This window comes from Lissotriton vulgaris, chromosome 6 (assembly GCF_964263255.1).
Source record: "Lissotriton vulgaris chromosome 6, aLisVul1.2, whole genome shotgun sequence".
Lineage (NCBI taxonomy): Eukaryota > Metazoa > Chordata > Amphibia > Caudata > Salamandridae > Lissotriton > Lissotriton vulgaris.
The window spans coordinates 1645663670-1645680925 of NC_141694.1; the positions used below are offsets into that span (position 1 = coordinate 1645663670).

A 17256-nucleotide genomic window follows, 5' to 3' on the forward strand; every position below is an offset into this window, starting at 1 on the left:
TACTTGTGAATAGGAAATTAATGTTCGCTCTCCTTCTGAAGAGACTTTACCTGTCCTTGTGTCCACTGTTCAAGATCTTTTACCTACACGTATCTGTTTTTCTTCTGCATGTTGATTCTAGTGATCCTGATTCTGGATCATCATGTGGTGGTGTCAGTTACAGTTGTTTCTTTTTCACCCATATAGCTTTGTCCCTACAGCAAGCTCTACAGCCTTCCTTATCTTTCCAACATTCACATGTAGCCCCACAGCCTTACTTATCTTTCCAACATTCACGTGACCCTGGCTGGTGTATTTTGCTCTTTGATAAGTAGTGAAGATTGGAGTGTTCCAAAGGGATTGAAAAGATTGTAGCCACAGTGTGGGAGGAGCATGCCAAGGTGAGTAAAGTGATACGTGATTTAGATTGGTGGGAATGGGGTAGCTGTGAGTAGATTCAAGTATAGCAAAGAAAATAGTTTTCTCTAAGAAACTGGAAGTGGTTGGGAAGATTGACTGGTGTGTACTGAACTACATGCAGTGTCAGTTGAGACCAGGCTGATCATGTTGCTGTTGAGGCAGCGGATGATGGCAGGTGGATGTTTGCAAGAAGTGGTGGGAGTTTGGGAAACTTTGTATAGTGGAAAGAGGGTGGGCCTACAGGTGGTAATGGGGATAGTGGATACCAGGTTGTATGATGGTGGGAATACAGCCAAGTTGGAGGGTATTAGAGGGGAGATATTGATTTAGGAGTGGTCAGTAAAGTCGAATTATGAGGTGATACCCTTGGAAGTTGTGTTGAAGGCTGTCGAAATGGAAGGAGTTTTAAATCGTTTGGTTATGAATGTATTTGTGTGAGAGACCTTCTCAGTATATATTGTGTTGGGTTCCTTTGACATAGATGTGTAGAATAGAAATGTATTGTTGGTGTCACGAAACGTGGTGCTGATTTGTCACGAGCAGTATTCATTGTATGGCGCAGTGCAATCTGAACTAAGGAGGAGCTGTGTAGTGTCTATAAACGTCTTCCAAATACCTGTTGTAGTGCTTTGTGTTTTAAAGCTGTGGCTTATTGTGGGAGAGGAGTGGGATGTTCTGCTGTGATACGATGTACTAAGCGGTATGTGGTATAACATTGTGGTGTAACATATGAAGTGCAGTGCAGTGACCATTTGGTTTTGTGTGCAGTTGTTAGTTATGGTGTGATTTAAGGGATGGTTTTTGTGGCATAAGTCTTGTACATTCTAACTATGTATGTATACATCGTGTTATGAACATATCGGCAAAAATATAATTCTAATACGACTGTCCATTTAAACATAAGTATTTCATTCAATTTTTACATTCCTGACAAAAGTTGTAATGGTTTGCTTATATAAATGTTATGTTCTAGATAGGTTGTTCTTTATCTGAAAATGTCATTCAGCACAGACAGGATTGACAGATCGTCATTAAAATGAGAATGGGCCTTATTAATGATTTGCATGACCTCAGCAGAGAATTGCATGAGAATGGGCCATATTATTGAACTGCATCAGTGAGGCCTATGCCTAATCGTGTCGCAACTTTTGATTCATTTGACATGGTCGCTGTTGACAGACCTAACCACCTAGCACCTTTTTGTTAAGGGCAAATGCTCTGTGCATGGACAGGCTTTCCAAGAAATACCTTGTCGTATAGAAGTTCTATCCACTTTCTTTCGAGGAAAAGAAAGCAGTTGGGGAAGAGAAACTCTCTTTCCTCTGGTGCATGTTGGTTTTTAGTTAAACTACAGGATGGCATGTCGGACACCTGCCTTGTGCAGTATCTTCACAAACTGGCCTTAAGCCTAAACTGGCGCTTTTCCATAATTAAGGAGTTTGGAATGATGCATGGTACAGATCTAAGCAACTGAATTGATGTTAGAAGGCTAGAGGTGACATTGGAGCCCCTTTCATCAGGAGCCTGAGACCTAACAGGTGCCAATACTGTTAGATTGCAAGACAAGACCAAGGGAGCAAGGTGATCGGGAGCGCCTGCCGTCTGCTTGGCCAAAGGGACTTAATTGTGAACTGCTGATATTAAGACCAATTTACACTCAGTCCGGAGGCGCTACCAAACTAGTCCAACAGTGCCTTAAGACCCGGAAGCACCACAGTATCCTCTCATAAGTACACCAAGGCATCATCCATATACATGAATATTATATGTCCATGATTATCTGCTTGTATCCCCAGGTCTACGGCGCAATGTCTTAGTTCCCAAGACAGTGGCTCCAGTGCGAGCGCGAAAATAATCTGGGAGAATGAGCATCCCTGTCGAGTTCCATTTTCTATATTAAAGGAGTCGGAGAATGTGGTGCCTGTTTTGACATGGGCCAGAGGCGTGTTATAGAGAAAAGAGATCCATTGAAGGAATTTGTCACATAACCGGGGTGTCAAGAGCTGTCTCAGTGTCTAAGGATGCGAACCAAGGGTGCATATTAGTCTCTCGAGCCCAGTCCGTCAACATGAAGAGCCGATGTAGGTTCAGGTAGGTATTCCTGCCAGGGATAAAAATATTTTGGTCGGGATGTGCACATGGTGCACCATTAGATCAATCGGTTGGCAAGTACTTTTCCAAGAATTTTAGTCTTTGAGGTAAATAAGGAGAGGGGGGTAATATGACCCCAGTAGCAGTGGATCCCTAACTGATTTGGGCAGAACTACCAATGCCACCTCCCTGAGAGTAGGGGAGCACCAGTCCCACTGTATACGCCTCTGTGTAGGTTTTGAGCCATTGTGGGACAAGCTGCGATTTTATAAGTGGAGTAAAACTCAAGTGGTCAGCCATCCGTGCCATTTTTTTGAGGGCATCATACATTTCAGTGTTAGTAATTGGGTCTTTCAATTCTAATCATTGTGAGGCTGATATGCTTGGAAGAGCCACTCCTTCTGTCTAGGAAGGCCTGTATCGATACCTGGTCCTCCCCTTATGAGGCCTTGTATGAATTAGCATAGTATGAGTGAAAAGCAGCATTAATACCGTCCTGTGAGTTAAGAATGCATCCTGTTCCATCCCGAATAGCTGTGATTGGGTTCCTAAGCGAGGCGGAACGGAGAAGTCACGCCAGGAGTGCTGCTTTATCACCTTCTAAATGCAATCTTGGCCAAATGCTCCCTGGTCTGAGCGGGTGCATCTGAGATATTAGGCTCGTGTCACTCTAGCAAGGGCATCATTCGAACAGTAAATAAGATCGGTCCTAGTATACAAGTCATGAAAGCCCGATTATTGCAAGAACTCCCTAGACTCAGTGTTCAAACTGTGCCAGGCTTCCTTCACCTGAGTGATGGTAGCCCATATTTATAAGTACAGTGTGAGGGTAATCTATTGTGCCCCAATAGTCTGGGTCGGGTTTGGTCATAAATTAGATTCGGGGTACAGTTAGTCTCCTCCCCAAAAGCTAGGTGCTAATGACTTTCGCAGTGTTGGGTGCGTACAGTGATATGAAGGAGATGGGGATACAATCCAATAAACCATCCAGTACGACATTGTGTCCATCTGAGTTGACTTTGGTGTGCAACACCTAGGAGTCGTCCTGCTGCTACCCAAAGTGAGACCCTCCTGGCATAGCTGGAATATGTGGTTCCTATGCGTGTGTCCCCCCACCGCTTGCGCATGGCCTCCAGGTCTTCAGCGAGAGGATGAGTCCCTTGAAGGAGTGCTATCTGAACCTTTCGCTTGTAGAGGTATTGATAGACATGACATCGCTTTGTGTATCCTTTTAATTCACTCACATTCCATGTCAGTAGCAGCAGCGAGGACTCTGTAGTTGTTGCGTCAATAGCCATTGTAATAGGAGTGTGGCGTCCACGCCAACTCCCTCGCTTCACCTCAAAACCCTTCTTCCACCACCTCATCACACACAGCATGTCATATTGTCCACAAAAAGGAAAGAAAGATCCATACTGGAAACAATAGATAGTAAATATACAGACCTCGAAAATCTACTCGTTCGCTCGCTGTGGCTAGTGGATTTGTTTCAGGGCAAGCCAGTTGTCAAGCCTACTGTCCCGACCTGGCGAGTGGATTCTACTGCTGAGCTAATAGTCATTTTGTGCAGCTAGTGCATTGCCGCTGCGAGTACCTGGAGGGCAGCAGGGTGAAACACTATAAAAATGTTTAAAGGTTGTAAAGAACAGGTGTTGATTGGTGGCTCACTGCATCACAGGCTCCGGTTTCTGAACGGGCGTTGCAATCAGCAACTCGCACGTGTTCCTCTTAGTGGATATGGTGTGCTTTACCAGTGTACACTTCTCACTGGCTAATTACACCCACCTAGGGCTGGATATTCATCCTGAGAATAGTGTAAACTACCTTTACCAGCCCTTGCGTGTGGTGTCTGAGTACTCCAAATTGAGATGGCAGCGTCAAACTGGTTGAGCACTCTATAGAGCTGTATTCCATTTGTGCCACACTGAACTGGCCACACTGCTGGCGGAAGTCATAGCAGGTAAGCTGGCGCAGTTAGCTCTGCTGGGACTCAAGATACCGGCTGCTGTCCCCCCTGCAGCTTCAGATGGCTCTGGGATAAAGAGGTGGGCTAGCCAACAAATGAAAACGGAGAGCTGAGCCAAGTGTGGGTTCTGACTGTCGTGCACGAGTTGAGCCCTTTAAATTTACAATTCAAGAACGTGTATTTCTTTAATACAGGAAAGCATTTTACCTCGGTACATCCAATTATTTCAACAGTATCTATTAAAACTTTTCATAAATGCTGTTGAAATAATCTGATGTAGTGAGGTGACAGTTTTTTTTAAACACACTCTGAGAAAAATCCTGCCTCTGGCCTGCTGACTGCTACTAGCGAACTAAGAGGAAAGTCAGCAGTCATGTGTATCCTATATGTGGACTACATTTTTAGCATAGATGGAGCAGCATTGTAGTTTATTGAATCAAACACAAGGGGTGTTTATACAGCGCACATCGTAAATGCATGTATGTTTTTTTTTTACCTGGTAAGTTGTAAGTGCATTTGATGGAGGCTTATATTGTCGTCACACCTGGTCACTGCTGCTGTTTTTTCTGCATAAAACTACCAAAAGTTGTTTTTTTTGTAAGGCGTGTTGCATTGTAAGCCCACTTCAAAGCACTGGAAATCACTTAACAGTGGGGTGGAGTAGTGAAGAGATGGAAATTGTATAGTGTGTTATAAAGGAGCTGTAGGGTCGTGGTTCGTCATTGTGCATTATCAAACCGCATTGCCAGAGCTGTGAGGGGGCAAGAAAATGGATAGGGAGGATTAGGGCGTGAATAAAAGGAATTTCCTTGTTTTAAGTTTACTTTTTATATTCGTTTACATCACAACCTCCTTGTATTGGTATTGGCTGTATAGCATGAAAGGGAACAAATAAATAAGCAACACCATTTACTTTTCGTATAACGCACACAATGCTCTAGGCCCTTTATCCAATAAAGTGCACCAGACAACATCATCTTCATCAGGTGGTTAATGCCATCAAATGAGAACACCTTAATTTGCAGTGCTTTGAAACTGCAAAGACTGAAGCAGTACGCCCTATAAAATGCTGCTTTATTACCATTAATGGTCTCCCAAAACCCCCTTGAGTCTCTGTCTCTAAATGTAGAAACTAGGCATTCCCATCTTTTCTCCTTTAGTTCAAAGTTCCTTTTCTTAATGGGCTTTTTACTGTCTAGTCTTGCAGCTGTGATACATGGCTGATTGCCTTTGGTTGGTGCCTCTGCACTCTTTGTTGAACCAACCCTGTTTGTACGACCCTTTCGATCCTGAAAGATTTAGCATCATTGCTCTAGCAGAGATACTTAGACTTGAGAAAGCCTAAAAAATAATGTGAGCCAGAGAATCATTTGTTAAGAAATAATCAATTAGAATGGCCATTTTTAGTCTTCTCCATAAATGGATCGGGTGGGAATATCAATTGCCCTACGCTTGGATCCTTCTGGGAAAGGTCAAAAATCCCTGGAGTAACTGGAGGGTAGGGACAAAGAAGTAGAGTTCAGAGAAAAACTAATGGGGTATGGTCACTGTTGCAGTTTTCTATGACTTACCCCTCCCTCAAGTATGCAAAACATTCCAGGTTCCTAGAAATAAAAACATAATCAATTGTGGCACTATGGCCCCATTCAACAAAAGCAGGGCGTTTGTTGAGGGGGTCACCCACTATTTCTACCACACTAGAGAGACCCGAATTGCACAATGCCTCATACAGTTTCCAGCCCCTCTGATCAGTTAATGCACAGTGAGTGGGCAGATCATGCAGCGAGAAAGTCAATCACAGCAGTATGGTACCCAATTTAGCATTGAAGTCACCTTCAAGTATAACATTAAAATCATTACACATGTTGGAGAATATAGCATTCATGATTGACATCACCTGAAAAAGCATCCCCATCTGACAACCCAGTTCATACACTAAATTATAATTGTGGGTTAAAAAAAGTCCAACTTATTTGGCAACACAACCCACACAGCCTGGATCTCACTGTGATCAATTTTTAAAGGTTCCATGATCCGTACCTAGATGCCTTCCTTCCCCCTCACCATGTTCTCTGGCCGAAGAGGCCATGGCAGCCATAGTAAAATTCTCATAACTATCCCATATGATCTCCTCCAAAGCCCAGGTTTCTTGCGGCATGACAACTGCAAGATAAAGTCAAATCACTCGGGATTCTGCTGCTTATCCCCGACACCGGCTATATTCCAGCTGACCCTTTAAACTTGTATGCTTTTTTGCTGGCACAATCCTCAGTAGGAGGACTAAGCACTTGCGAACGAACAATCTCCGTAAATGCAACTGGGGTCTCTGGGCGTCTGTCAATGCTAGCTAAGTTTGACAAAGGGAAAAAATCTGTGAAAGATGGGAACAGTAAATCTAGCTCCCGCATCTGCCCTGGGTGGAGTTTTGTTTGTGCCCAGCCCTCTTCCGGTGTTGTTTTTTTAGAAATGGCATAAGGGAATAATATTAATGTCAGTGCCCTGCGAATGCCTCCTGGTACCGCATTGAATTAACCGGTGAGTCACATCCGGGTTATTGCAATTAATTGCAATACAATCCCCTCTCAATTGTATTGTCGAAGGACTGTACCAACCCTCCTCAGAAACAAGCTTTCATTGTATTTATTAATGATGTAATAACCGTTTCGGATCAACCAGTGCCAAACTTTGTTTTTGAGCTGAAGAGTGGCTTCCTCTCGAGATGAGTTTGGATATGGTACACCAGTCGTGATGGCTACATATGGGCAAAGGTCAGGCAATGAGATCTAAACATGACTGATTGGGTAGAGACTGAACCTGAGCGTCTATACCCTGATTTGTCAAACTGTTCGGGGTCTAGGCCACCCCTGCATGCCTCTACCTCACTCCCAAGTTGCTGAGTCTCCCTCAGCTTTTGAAGAGGAGGGCTGAACATCAGTGGTGGTCGTATCTCCATAAGTTAGTTGTGAACCTAAGTTAGGGACGGGGCTCAGAGCCAAAGGTCTTTCTGTACTAAACATGGCTGCATGGGCAGGGGCCGGAAGGCCGACAGATTTGTATGGGCCTTAAATGTTGGCATCTTCCAGGCCACGTTTCCTGTCCATCACCAGAGTAACCCGCAACCACAGTGGATTTAAATTTTTCACAAACACAATCCCATTCTTTAATTAGGACTTCACTGGGCAGATGATGAAGGCAGACTGGTCTGCAAAGGGGTGGACACAATATTCCTGTCAGTGTTTCTTCAAACTCTGGATGTACCCACTTGCTTTGGTTTATGCTTTCTTTTGGCAAAGGGCCCACTGTCATTTGCATTAATGGAATCAGAGTTATTATGCAATCTATTTGATGGTAAATGGGTTTGCATTTCAGGCACGTTGGATGGTGGGCATCATATTGTAGGAGAGTCCTCACTTCCTACGCTTAGATGATGCCCCAGCTGGCCTGTTGGGGAACAGCTAGGGCCCTTTCCAATGTCTAAGGATAAGCGTCTTTCTGCAAGATCAATTTCTTTAGTAATTGCTACTGCAGCACAGGTCAGAAAGGAGTTAAGCGTAGTGCCTCCAGATGGTTTTGCAATGTCATTGACTCGCCATCCGCTTATGTTAAGTCCAAGGACCAAGAGGGATGGCCCAGTCCCTTCCAGTCGATAATGGGCAAAGCTAAGGAAAAGGAAAAAAAAAGTGCACCACTGTTTTAGTCCCTTTGCTTTGCTTGTCGCCTCATCTAACTATCTTTCTGGGCACTATCAAAAGGGCCAAAAAACTATGGTTGGGGAGGAGGGAAGCTGGCAGAAATGTCAACAAACTGTAATTGTAATATTGGAGGATCATATTGATTTTAACTGGATGAATGGATGTTTGGGTTTTGGCATTTTTGTGACTCACTAACAATCCGCTGGGGCACGCGCTACCTGGGTGAGCACTTCAGAGTGGACTATAGTTCATTATTTGTGACTACAGTTCAGAAGATAATTTTTTGCATTTTTAAATGAATAATTGCTTATTTGTATGATTTTGTCTATAGGGGTTGAGGCCTGCTGTTGTCTCTGATGCACCAGCTTTGGTTTTCGGCACGCCGGTCAAACATGCCTCTGAATCTGGCACAGCCTCTGAATTCCTTGGTAAAAATAGAGTTCCTGACCTACAAAGGCTGTTTCAGGTAAGAATACATTAGTTATCGTGCACATTAATAAAATATGAAGGGTGCAGAAATTCTCCTAGAGAAAGAATCTTAACTCGATGTGAAACTTTAAATATCCAATTTAGGGCTATAAGATTACCTTTTACATCCGAGTATGATGTAATAAAAGTCTATAATAAAATACATTTCGTATCAGTGTTGTATGTGGAGCCTCGATGCAAGCTCGCTGACCGCTAATCCTAGGCAGTTTATGAGAAATCTTGTGAATTTAGTATTATATTGAATATATGAAGGTCACATTGTTACCTGAAAATAACTCCTCATGTGTTGCTCTTCCCCAACAATGCTCTGTAAACATTCTGTTTTCTGGAGTTTTTGCATTTGTTTTTTTGAGTCCCTACTTCTGTATGCTTCCGTCTATTTACAAAAGTGCTTCAGGGTCTTTGGGTTTTGAGGGACTCACCTGAAGCCTTGACTGAAGCTGAATTTTAAGTGACCAAGAACTGCCTTTGGTTGTCCAACCAACCATTGTCATCCTTGCCTTCTGAATTTTGGTGTCAGGCCAGTTCTTTAGAGCTTGAATAACACAAGGACACTGCTCCTTTCCAAGAAAATGAAGATGCTGCTGTGAGCTCACTGAAATCCGACGGCCCCCCTTTTTAGGCTTGTTCTTTCAGGTTGTTGTTGGGTCAAGAGTCGAGGCTTACTCTTTCGAGGTCGGCGTAGGGGTGGAACAGTTTTACTCCTAATTAATACCTAGTCAAAACAATTTCTTTTATTTTGTATAAAGGAATATGCCTTTATAAATTATGAAACCGACACCTACAGTAATGCAAGCATTGCTCTACATATAGCTTACTTGGGGTTCTACCAGTGAACTCTTGTCCTGTGCTCAACAGGTGGGATTCCCACAGGAAATCTCAGTAACAATGACCTATATGAATTTAAGATCAGACTCAGCCATGCCCATTCACTAATTAAACTGATGCACATGTATCTTATTTTTGGTAGACTCTAACAAGTGTTCAGAACTTCCATGGGGATTTTGGGGGGACTGCTTTGTTACGAGCTGCCAGTGCTGGGTTAAACCCTGTAGAGGCCCCTAGGCCGGAGAAATTTCACCCCCCAAATTATTTCCTAATACGTTTTTAATTTTACCAACCAACACTTTTAATAAACTTCTACATTACATTAATACATTATGTTCTCTATAGAGTCATTAATGTAAAGTTTTCGTTTCTTTGAGTTGATACATTTTTATTTCAATCTTTTGGAAACCATCTAAGAAAGCTTGATTGTAATATTCTTTCAAGATTAGATCAATATTTTCATCCGTTGTTGCAGGCCCCTAAAAGGAGTGAAGCACATAGTCCAGTGCCTCTTTTGCCAGTTTAGTAATCATAAAGTGGGAGCTACTAGTTCTGTGGAGGAGGGCGCACTACAGTTAGCGGCACATAGTCCCCGTCTGTCATCCGGGTAGTACAGACATTCGTACTCCTGCTGGGAAAGCAGCACCTGAGGCTTACAATTGCAAAGTGCAGCATAAGAACAATGTAGCTTCACTAATAGCCTTTGATGGGCAGAGGACCCTCTGTGCAGCTTGCAGTCAACACACTGGAAATTACTCGGTTAAAATTTCGTGGTTGTTCACAGGTGCTCTCTATGATTCTGGTCCACCTGCAAGGGTGCTACATTCAATATGTCATATGATCGTGATCCAGCGCTCTTACTAAAATTCTGCATAAATGATGTCACCATCTACCACCAAAATTACCAATCAATACCAGGCCCATAGAAATAACAGAGCAGCTGAATCATGAGGCGAATGGATCTAATATGTTTGTTTAAGACATTCACAATAAACAAGACCAGCTTGTCATTTTAAAAGTTTATTCAAACATATTCAGGAAAACTTAGGTTTTGGAACTTTATTAAGCAAGCATTAGAAAAAGTCATAAAGTTTTATTCAGCATTTATAAAAAGAGCTTAAATCAAGAAAATATTATTCATTAGCAGAAATAAGTGAAAAGAGCATTTCCAAATCCTAACTAACTCTCTGTCTCTACCCTCATCGCCTGGAAACAAAGTCTTAAAAAGATACCTTTCCTTACATGTAATCATCGGACAGCAGAACACGTCCCTCTGGAATCAAGAAGCGTAAGCCAAAAATTTGCTGCAAGAGCCTATTCTTATACCCTAAATTAAGCTGAGCTAATTATTTTTCACATTCCATCAGCTGAATTCTGGCTCCCCATTGGCTGAATCACCTCACGCCACAGTAAACTGTGACATCTTCCACCACGAGACCAGGCTTTTACACAGAGCCATTGTTCATGCACAAAGTCCTGGCGACAGTTCCTTAGTCTGCTACATTTTGTAGCAAAGATGTTCAAGCAATACAAAATCTGTCACGTCTCTTCCTTTCAACCTTGAGCCTGTCCGTTCTGAGTTTTCTGTGGCACAACCAAACCTCTCCACAGAGTCGTCTTTAGCAGTTCTTTTTCAAAGCTTTTCATAATAAAAGTTTATAAGCTTGTCATCCTTTTTCAAAATAAATGTTCTCCTGTGGCTTAACATCAGCAGGTCTTTTAGAAGGCGTCAATTTTTCTGCACCACTTTTGCTTGCGTCACTGCGCCACTTTTAGCTCGCGTCACTTTCCAGAAAACTATTATTTAAACAAACACAAAACAATAATTAATTCAGGTAATGAAAGTCATTCTGTTTCCAACCTACATAGCTAATGTTAACCCATTAGTAAAAGTCACCTAGCAGAAGCACACAAATAAAGCAGCACATTTAATATCTACCATTCTTCATAGAGTCCATCTTTAAGTTTCTGAAAGAGTAAAAAGATGATTAAATAATACACAGACAGACAATCCCAACATAGGACAAACATGTAAGCACATATAATAAAGCACATGCCATGAATGATCAGCCGCATATTTATAGTGAAAAAGACAATAGGACAAACATGACAAACAAAACAATACTAGTTATGTGTTACAAAACAGACTTGCAAATGCAACAAGAGCACATATTATTAGTTTCCCGCGTGTTCATGTGTGGTGCAAACTTAATCTAGGTTGAGTTAATTAAACAAATCATGCAACAGCTCATTAATTGATTAGTTCATGTTATGGGGAAATGAATCCACGAGTCAGAATAAAATAATTTCTGAAGCTCGCTTCATCAATCTCAACTGCATCTTAGTGATATTAGGGTTCACAGGTGTGATGTGCCATCTATAGCACCTGCAGACAAGAGCACAGACATTATTGGCATTGAGCAGGCTCTCAAGGTATTCTGCCTCCTTTCCAGCAAGGCTCAAACTCCAAGATCTTTTCTACAGTCTTGAGAGTTTGGTCCTAATTCGTTATAACCATGGATTTTGTCTCTGGTCATGTCGGCTTTATTGAGTCAAAATATGAACACTGTGTTTAGGCAAGAGGGTCCCACTGGTGGCCAGTCTTGTGGACAGTTGGTGGCTCTGAATATCAAGTTTAAATAAAAGTTTGCCCCAAGTCTTTATAGAAGAGAACTCATCACAGTGAATTTCTTCTTAAAGGTAGTCACATGACCGAGGTGATCATTTGGGGTTAAACAGTCACTTTTGCTCTTGCGTATTATAGATAGATTTGCTCTTGAGTATTATAGATAGATGATATTACGACACATGCTGATCTTCTGATGAATATGCTAGTCAGTGAAAACAGGTCATACAAAACATTCTTAATTATAACTTCTTCTTTTATAGGTACAAAATCACATCGCCAGAATCTCACCATTTGTTCTATCTAAAAGCATAAAAAAGCATACACTGCCCTGTAATATTACAAACCTCTCTCAAATTTCAATCATGAATCCTGTTTCACATTTTATTGTTCCTTTTTTAATGTATTTATATTATATTGAATTATCTAGTGTATATGCAAAAAGTAATCTTCACTAACTTCTGATTGTGTTAACATTTCTCTTCAGCTAGATTTAAATTACGCATTCAGTCTCGACTAAGATAATCATCTGCTATAATTTCCGGTTACCTAAATTTCAGCAGTCATGGCCAGTAAATACATACTAAACTTCATAAGCGTCATAGAAGCAACGCTCTATCTCATCTGGCACCCATTGTGCAATCTAGCAAATGTGTCACTCAAAAACATGTATATGTCATTTAACTAGCCTTTGAGTTAGAAAAATGATCACCAATATTCTTTTGGCACTTAAAACTTTAGTAGATGTACTCAGGAACTTGATCTGTCAATACAACTAGGAACACATGGCTGTCGAACATTACAATATAGTTATGTTAGGGCTAGCAGAATATGTCCTACGGAGCTCGCTGATATCAGTCCTAGTCTTCTAAAACAAGGAACATATTAATCCCAGATTAGTTTTATTCTACTCTATACGAAGTGCATAATCAACCATCTGTATTTTGAACTCCCAGGTCTTGACTGCTTGTCGCCCTGAGAAAACAACCCACCTTTTGTTAACTGTAACTGTCTTGCAGCACTCCTCCCGATGTAAAAAAATAAATAAAATAGGTATAATTAAAAGTAATCCTTATATAAAACAGGTATCCTTATTTGATTCAAACTCTACTTGCATCTAAAAACGCCTTCCTAATACCGTATGTACTGTTACCCAAGACTGATAGAGGACCACATGTTGCTGAAATCATATTCTAGTTTTTTTTAATCCAGTATTAAAACGTTTTTTTATCTTTAAATGTTAAACATGTGTCCATGTTCTTTTTTTACAATGTATAACCCCCCCCCCTAAATGAAAGTCTACGAGCCCAAAATTAACATGTTCTCCTACTCTCATTACTTTACGTTATCGGATGTAAGCTAGGCCTATATAACTCACCGTTGCTGCATTTGGCTTGTCTTCTCAGTGAGCAAGTAGCTCTTCCAGTAGGGCACCGTTCTGTGTAAACAAAAATTACCTACATATTTGTCCACTTTGCATGTGACAAAGCTAAAGCTATGTACTTTGCACGTCTCACATCGGCGGCGGCTAAATTAGACACTGAAATGGAACGGTTCAGCATGATGGCTTACTCTCCATTGAAATCACATGAACTAATCCAGTTTTCTTCTAGCGATGCGATGTAATATTTAAATAAAGAATGTTTTGTATGACCTTTTTGATCCTGTATACTCGTCATCGGATCATAGTGTGTAGCAATATAGATTCCCCCTGATCTTTAATGAACGGTGGTATATGGACTCTGTTGTAGTTCAAAGCAGAGGATAGAGAGGCTGCATTCTCTCAGCATTTTTCTATGAGGTGAGTGCCCTATGGCCGTACCACTAGGCTAAAGTTCTGCTCCAAGGTCGAATCTGGACCTGCTGGAACTGGTTTCTATGTCCAGTCACATCTGAAAAGGTAATTCAGGTAAATTGGTATTGAAAGACACAGTACACTTGGCTTTGTAGTGAGTTCTCAAGGGAAGGGGATTTAATGAGCACTATTGAGGGACATTCAGGAAATGGGAGATCACTCTCTTGGATTATCAACAACCTGATGTAGCACCCTACAGCCACGGGGACTTGCTACATACTAGGCATATACCATGGGACCCTATCCTCAGGGTGCCGCTTCACGTATACAAGAACATTTGTTTTAGTATGTAAAAAAAAAATCTATTCAACACACTGTGGGTGCAATTAAACTCATAATTTTAGGATTAGAAAATCAGATAATCAATGGTTGGATGTTGTTTATTAAAGGTTATTTAAGTTACTATTGCGTGTCTCAAATGGATATTATTCGGTCCCATTATGCCTACTTGGAAATTTCTCTTGCAAACCAGGATAATACATGTGGCTCTAATTATGCTCAGTAAGCAAATGTATTCTAACCTTTTGCTCTTGTAAAGTTTCTTTTAAATTAACACTGAAGACTTGTATAGTGGTATAGTGGTGGTAGCAAATTGAGTGATATATAACGTTGGCTGTGCTGACAATGAGAACAACTACACTGGGGGTCCATATATTGTGTGTTAAGGGATGATGCAAACACAAGGAGATGATGGACAGAGCGCTGAAACTTTTCAGACACTTTATCAGGGCTTCATATATTAAATAGCGTGTTCACACAGTTTTTCATAAGGACCGTTGTGTAGTCACCAGGATAGTCACCCAAGGATAAGTGTGTATACTCAAAATAGGTCCCAGCTCGAAATCTGAGTCGTTGGGAATCCCGGTACAGGTAGAATAATCTGATTAGCCGAGATTCCCAACGACTGCTGCTAAGCAGGTAATTCTACCCAAACGGGGATTCCCAACAATTCAGATTTCAAGAATACACCCTTATCCTTGGGTGACTAGCCTGGTGACTACACAACGGTCCTTATGAAGAACTGTGTGAAAATGCTATTTAATATATGAAACCCTGATGACGTTCCTTTTGTGACTGGAACAAAACGCTTTAGCTGATGGCTGATTTTATTCATGTGCAACTGATTTTCATTAATAAAAAGAAGATGATGGACTGAAACTTGCTATTTTGATTTCATTTCTGGTGCACCTTCCTTTTCGAAGTTTGTCAACCCAGATATGTGACTGGGGGTGAGTTTCTAAAAGGTTTTAGCCCTCTGTCCATCATATCCTTGTGTTTCCTTTGTTCGCCCTAAGTTGTCAGGGTATGCCCAGACGTGGGTCCTTTGCTCACTTTGCCACTGGATTTATGCAAGCCTGGCTGATGAGGGGCGTTACCCCGTAACCGGTCCCTGGATGCTTGTTTTCGGTTCAGGGAAGACCTGGTTTGGCAGTTCGGGCTGGACTGTTCCCATGAGGCACAGGATCATGGCTGATTTGCATATAGCTGGGTCTGAACTGAGGTGGCGAAATTAGCTAAAGAATCATGCTGGATTCAACCCAGATCTGTGACTGGGGGTGAGTGTCTGAAAAGTTTCAGCGCTCCGTCCATTATCACCTTGTGTTTGCTCTGTTAACACCTTCCATGCTCATGACAAGGTCAGCTCGTCATGCAGTGCACTGGAGCTGTGCTTATGACGAGTTGACCTTGTCATGAACAATGCAGATCTGGACCTTTCAGCACCGGAGGGGAAAACCCCTTAGCAGCCAAGAGATTAAGGGATGATGTCAGAACCGGATCAGAGTCATGATAGATGGAGGTCATGATAGATGGAGTCATGATGAGCGGCATCATAAGGTTTGTAGTCGGTGACAGCCTTTGCATTACGTTTGACAAGCTGCACCCTCATAGACATGGGTCATAAGGACACTTGCTCAATTTGTTTTGACTTACTGAACAACCACAACTATACTCTATTTTAAGCTTGCTTATTGAGATAAGACGCCTACTTCAGAGATCTGTGTATATGCAGCATGTTTCAGGATGTAATACTGGTAAAATAACTCATTAGGCAATGCACTTGCTGCAGAGACCTGTGTGCAATCTCTGGTCAAGTTTACGATTGCTTAAACTGTTTATGTACCTTATGAAGAGTATAGCGTTTAACATGTATGTCACAAATTTGCAATTTATGAAAGTTAGCTCAGAGGTTTAATGCTTTTGCTGAACTCATGTTATCCGCAGGTCACAAGTTACAAGCCTGCTGGCAGGTTTCATCTTAATCTTTTGTTGTTATTGTAAGGATGCACGGTTGGTAAACTCTTCGTTTGGATAGCAACAAACACTTTATAGTAATTGCTGTGTAAATAGACCTTTTATTAGTGTAGTTATACACACAAATAGACATAACCTTTCTTAGAGTATGCGTATGCCTATTTTTCATAAAGAGCTTGAAAAGTCAAAAAAGACTTTAACTTCTCTGTTTTCTTTCTCAGTAACTTGTGAAGTGACGCAATGAGTGCCGTTTATGCCTCAAATGAACATAAATCTGAGCTCTGCAGAGAGATATTCGATTATAGCTTTACTTCTTTTGACCTCCAACTGCTACTCGCCAAAATAAGTCAGAAGAAAGGAGTTACTGATTGAATTTTTAGTTGAGGCGTTTGTGCTGAGCCACAAGGTAAAGCCACCCCTGACTGCTGCTGCACACTGAGTGGTTGCTGTATTCCTGGTGTCTGCAAACTGCAACAGATCACAGTCCGGCCAAATTGTTGAGGCTAGTTTAGACGTTGGTCTTGGTCGAAACCGTAATCCAACTCTCTTAAACTGGATTCCAGCAATGCTTGTTAGTCTGTAGATCTGTGAGTACTAAAACATTTATTTTAACTGTTCGCTCAGTAGATAAAATGTATTGTCAGTCAAATCAAACAGTAACCAAATGCACATCTTTCAGTTTTTCAATTCACTTTGTTTCACGTCATGTTTCAAAAAAGTATGTCTTTACCTCTTTCTAGACGTCTGATGGATTGCCAGTGCATCTGAAGCGTGGAGTTCCAGATCGACTGCTGTATCGTACCACTATGGCTTTAACACTTGGCGGAGCCCTCTACTGCTTGGTAGCACTTTACATGGCCGCACAACCAAGAAACAAGAATTGAGTCAAGAACTGAAGTTGAGACATCTGGGCTTTGTGACAAATCTTTCCACAAAGCTACCTGTATTTATTTGAAATTGCCTCCATTTCTGTTTTCTTGTTGTTAAATATCATGTTTATCAGATGCAAATTACCTTCCAGGCATAAAGAGATATTTTACCAAGCACATTTATTGGC

At 41.5% G+C, this 17256-nt stretch overlaps 1 protein-coding gene across 1 annotated transcript in view; it reads left to right on the forward strand.

The window, feature by feature from the left end:
* COX7A2L (cytochrome c oxidase subunit 7A2 like) overlaps positions 1–17247 on the forward strand; it is a 29111-nt gene extending 11864 nt beyond the window's left edge. Inside the window, exons 2-3 of the mRNA XM_086927808.1 lie at positions 8480–8614; positions 16940–17247. Coding sequence (XP_086783934.1) covers positions 8480–8614; positions 16940–17083 — 279 coding nt within the window. The 3' untranslated portion in view covers positions 17084–17247. The remainder of the gene's footprint in view (positions 1–8479; positions 8615–16939) is intronic.
* The last annotated feature ends 9 nt before the right edge of the window (positions 17248–17256 follow it).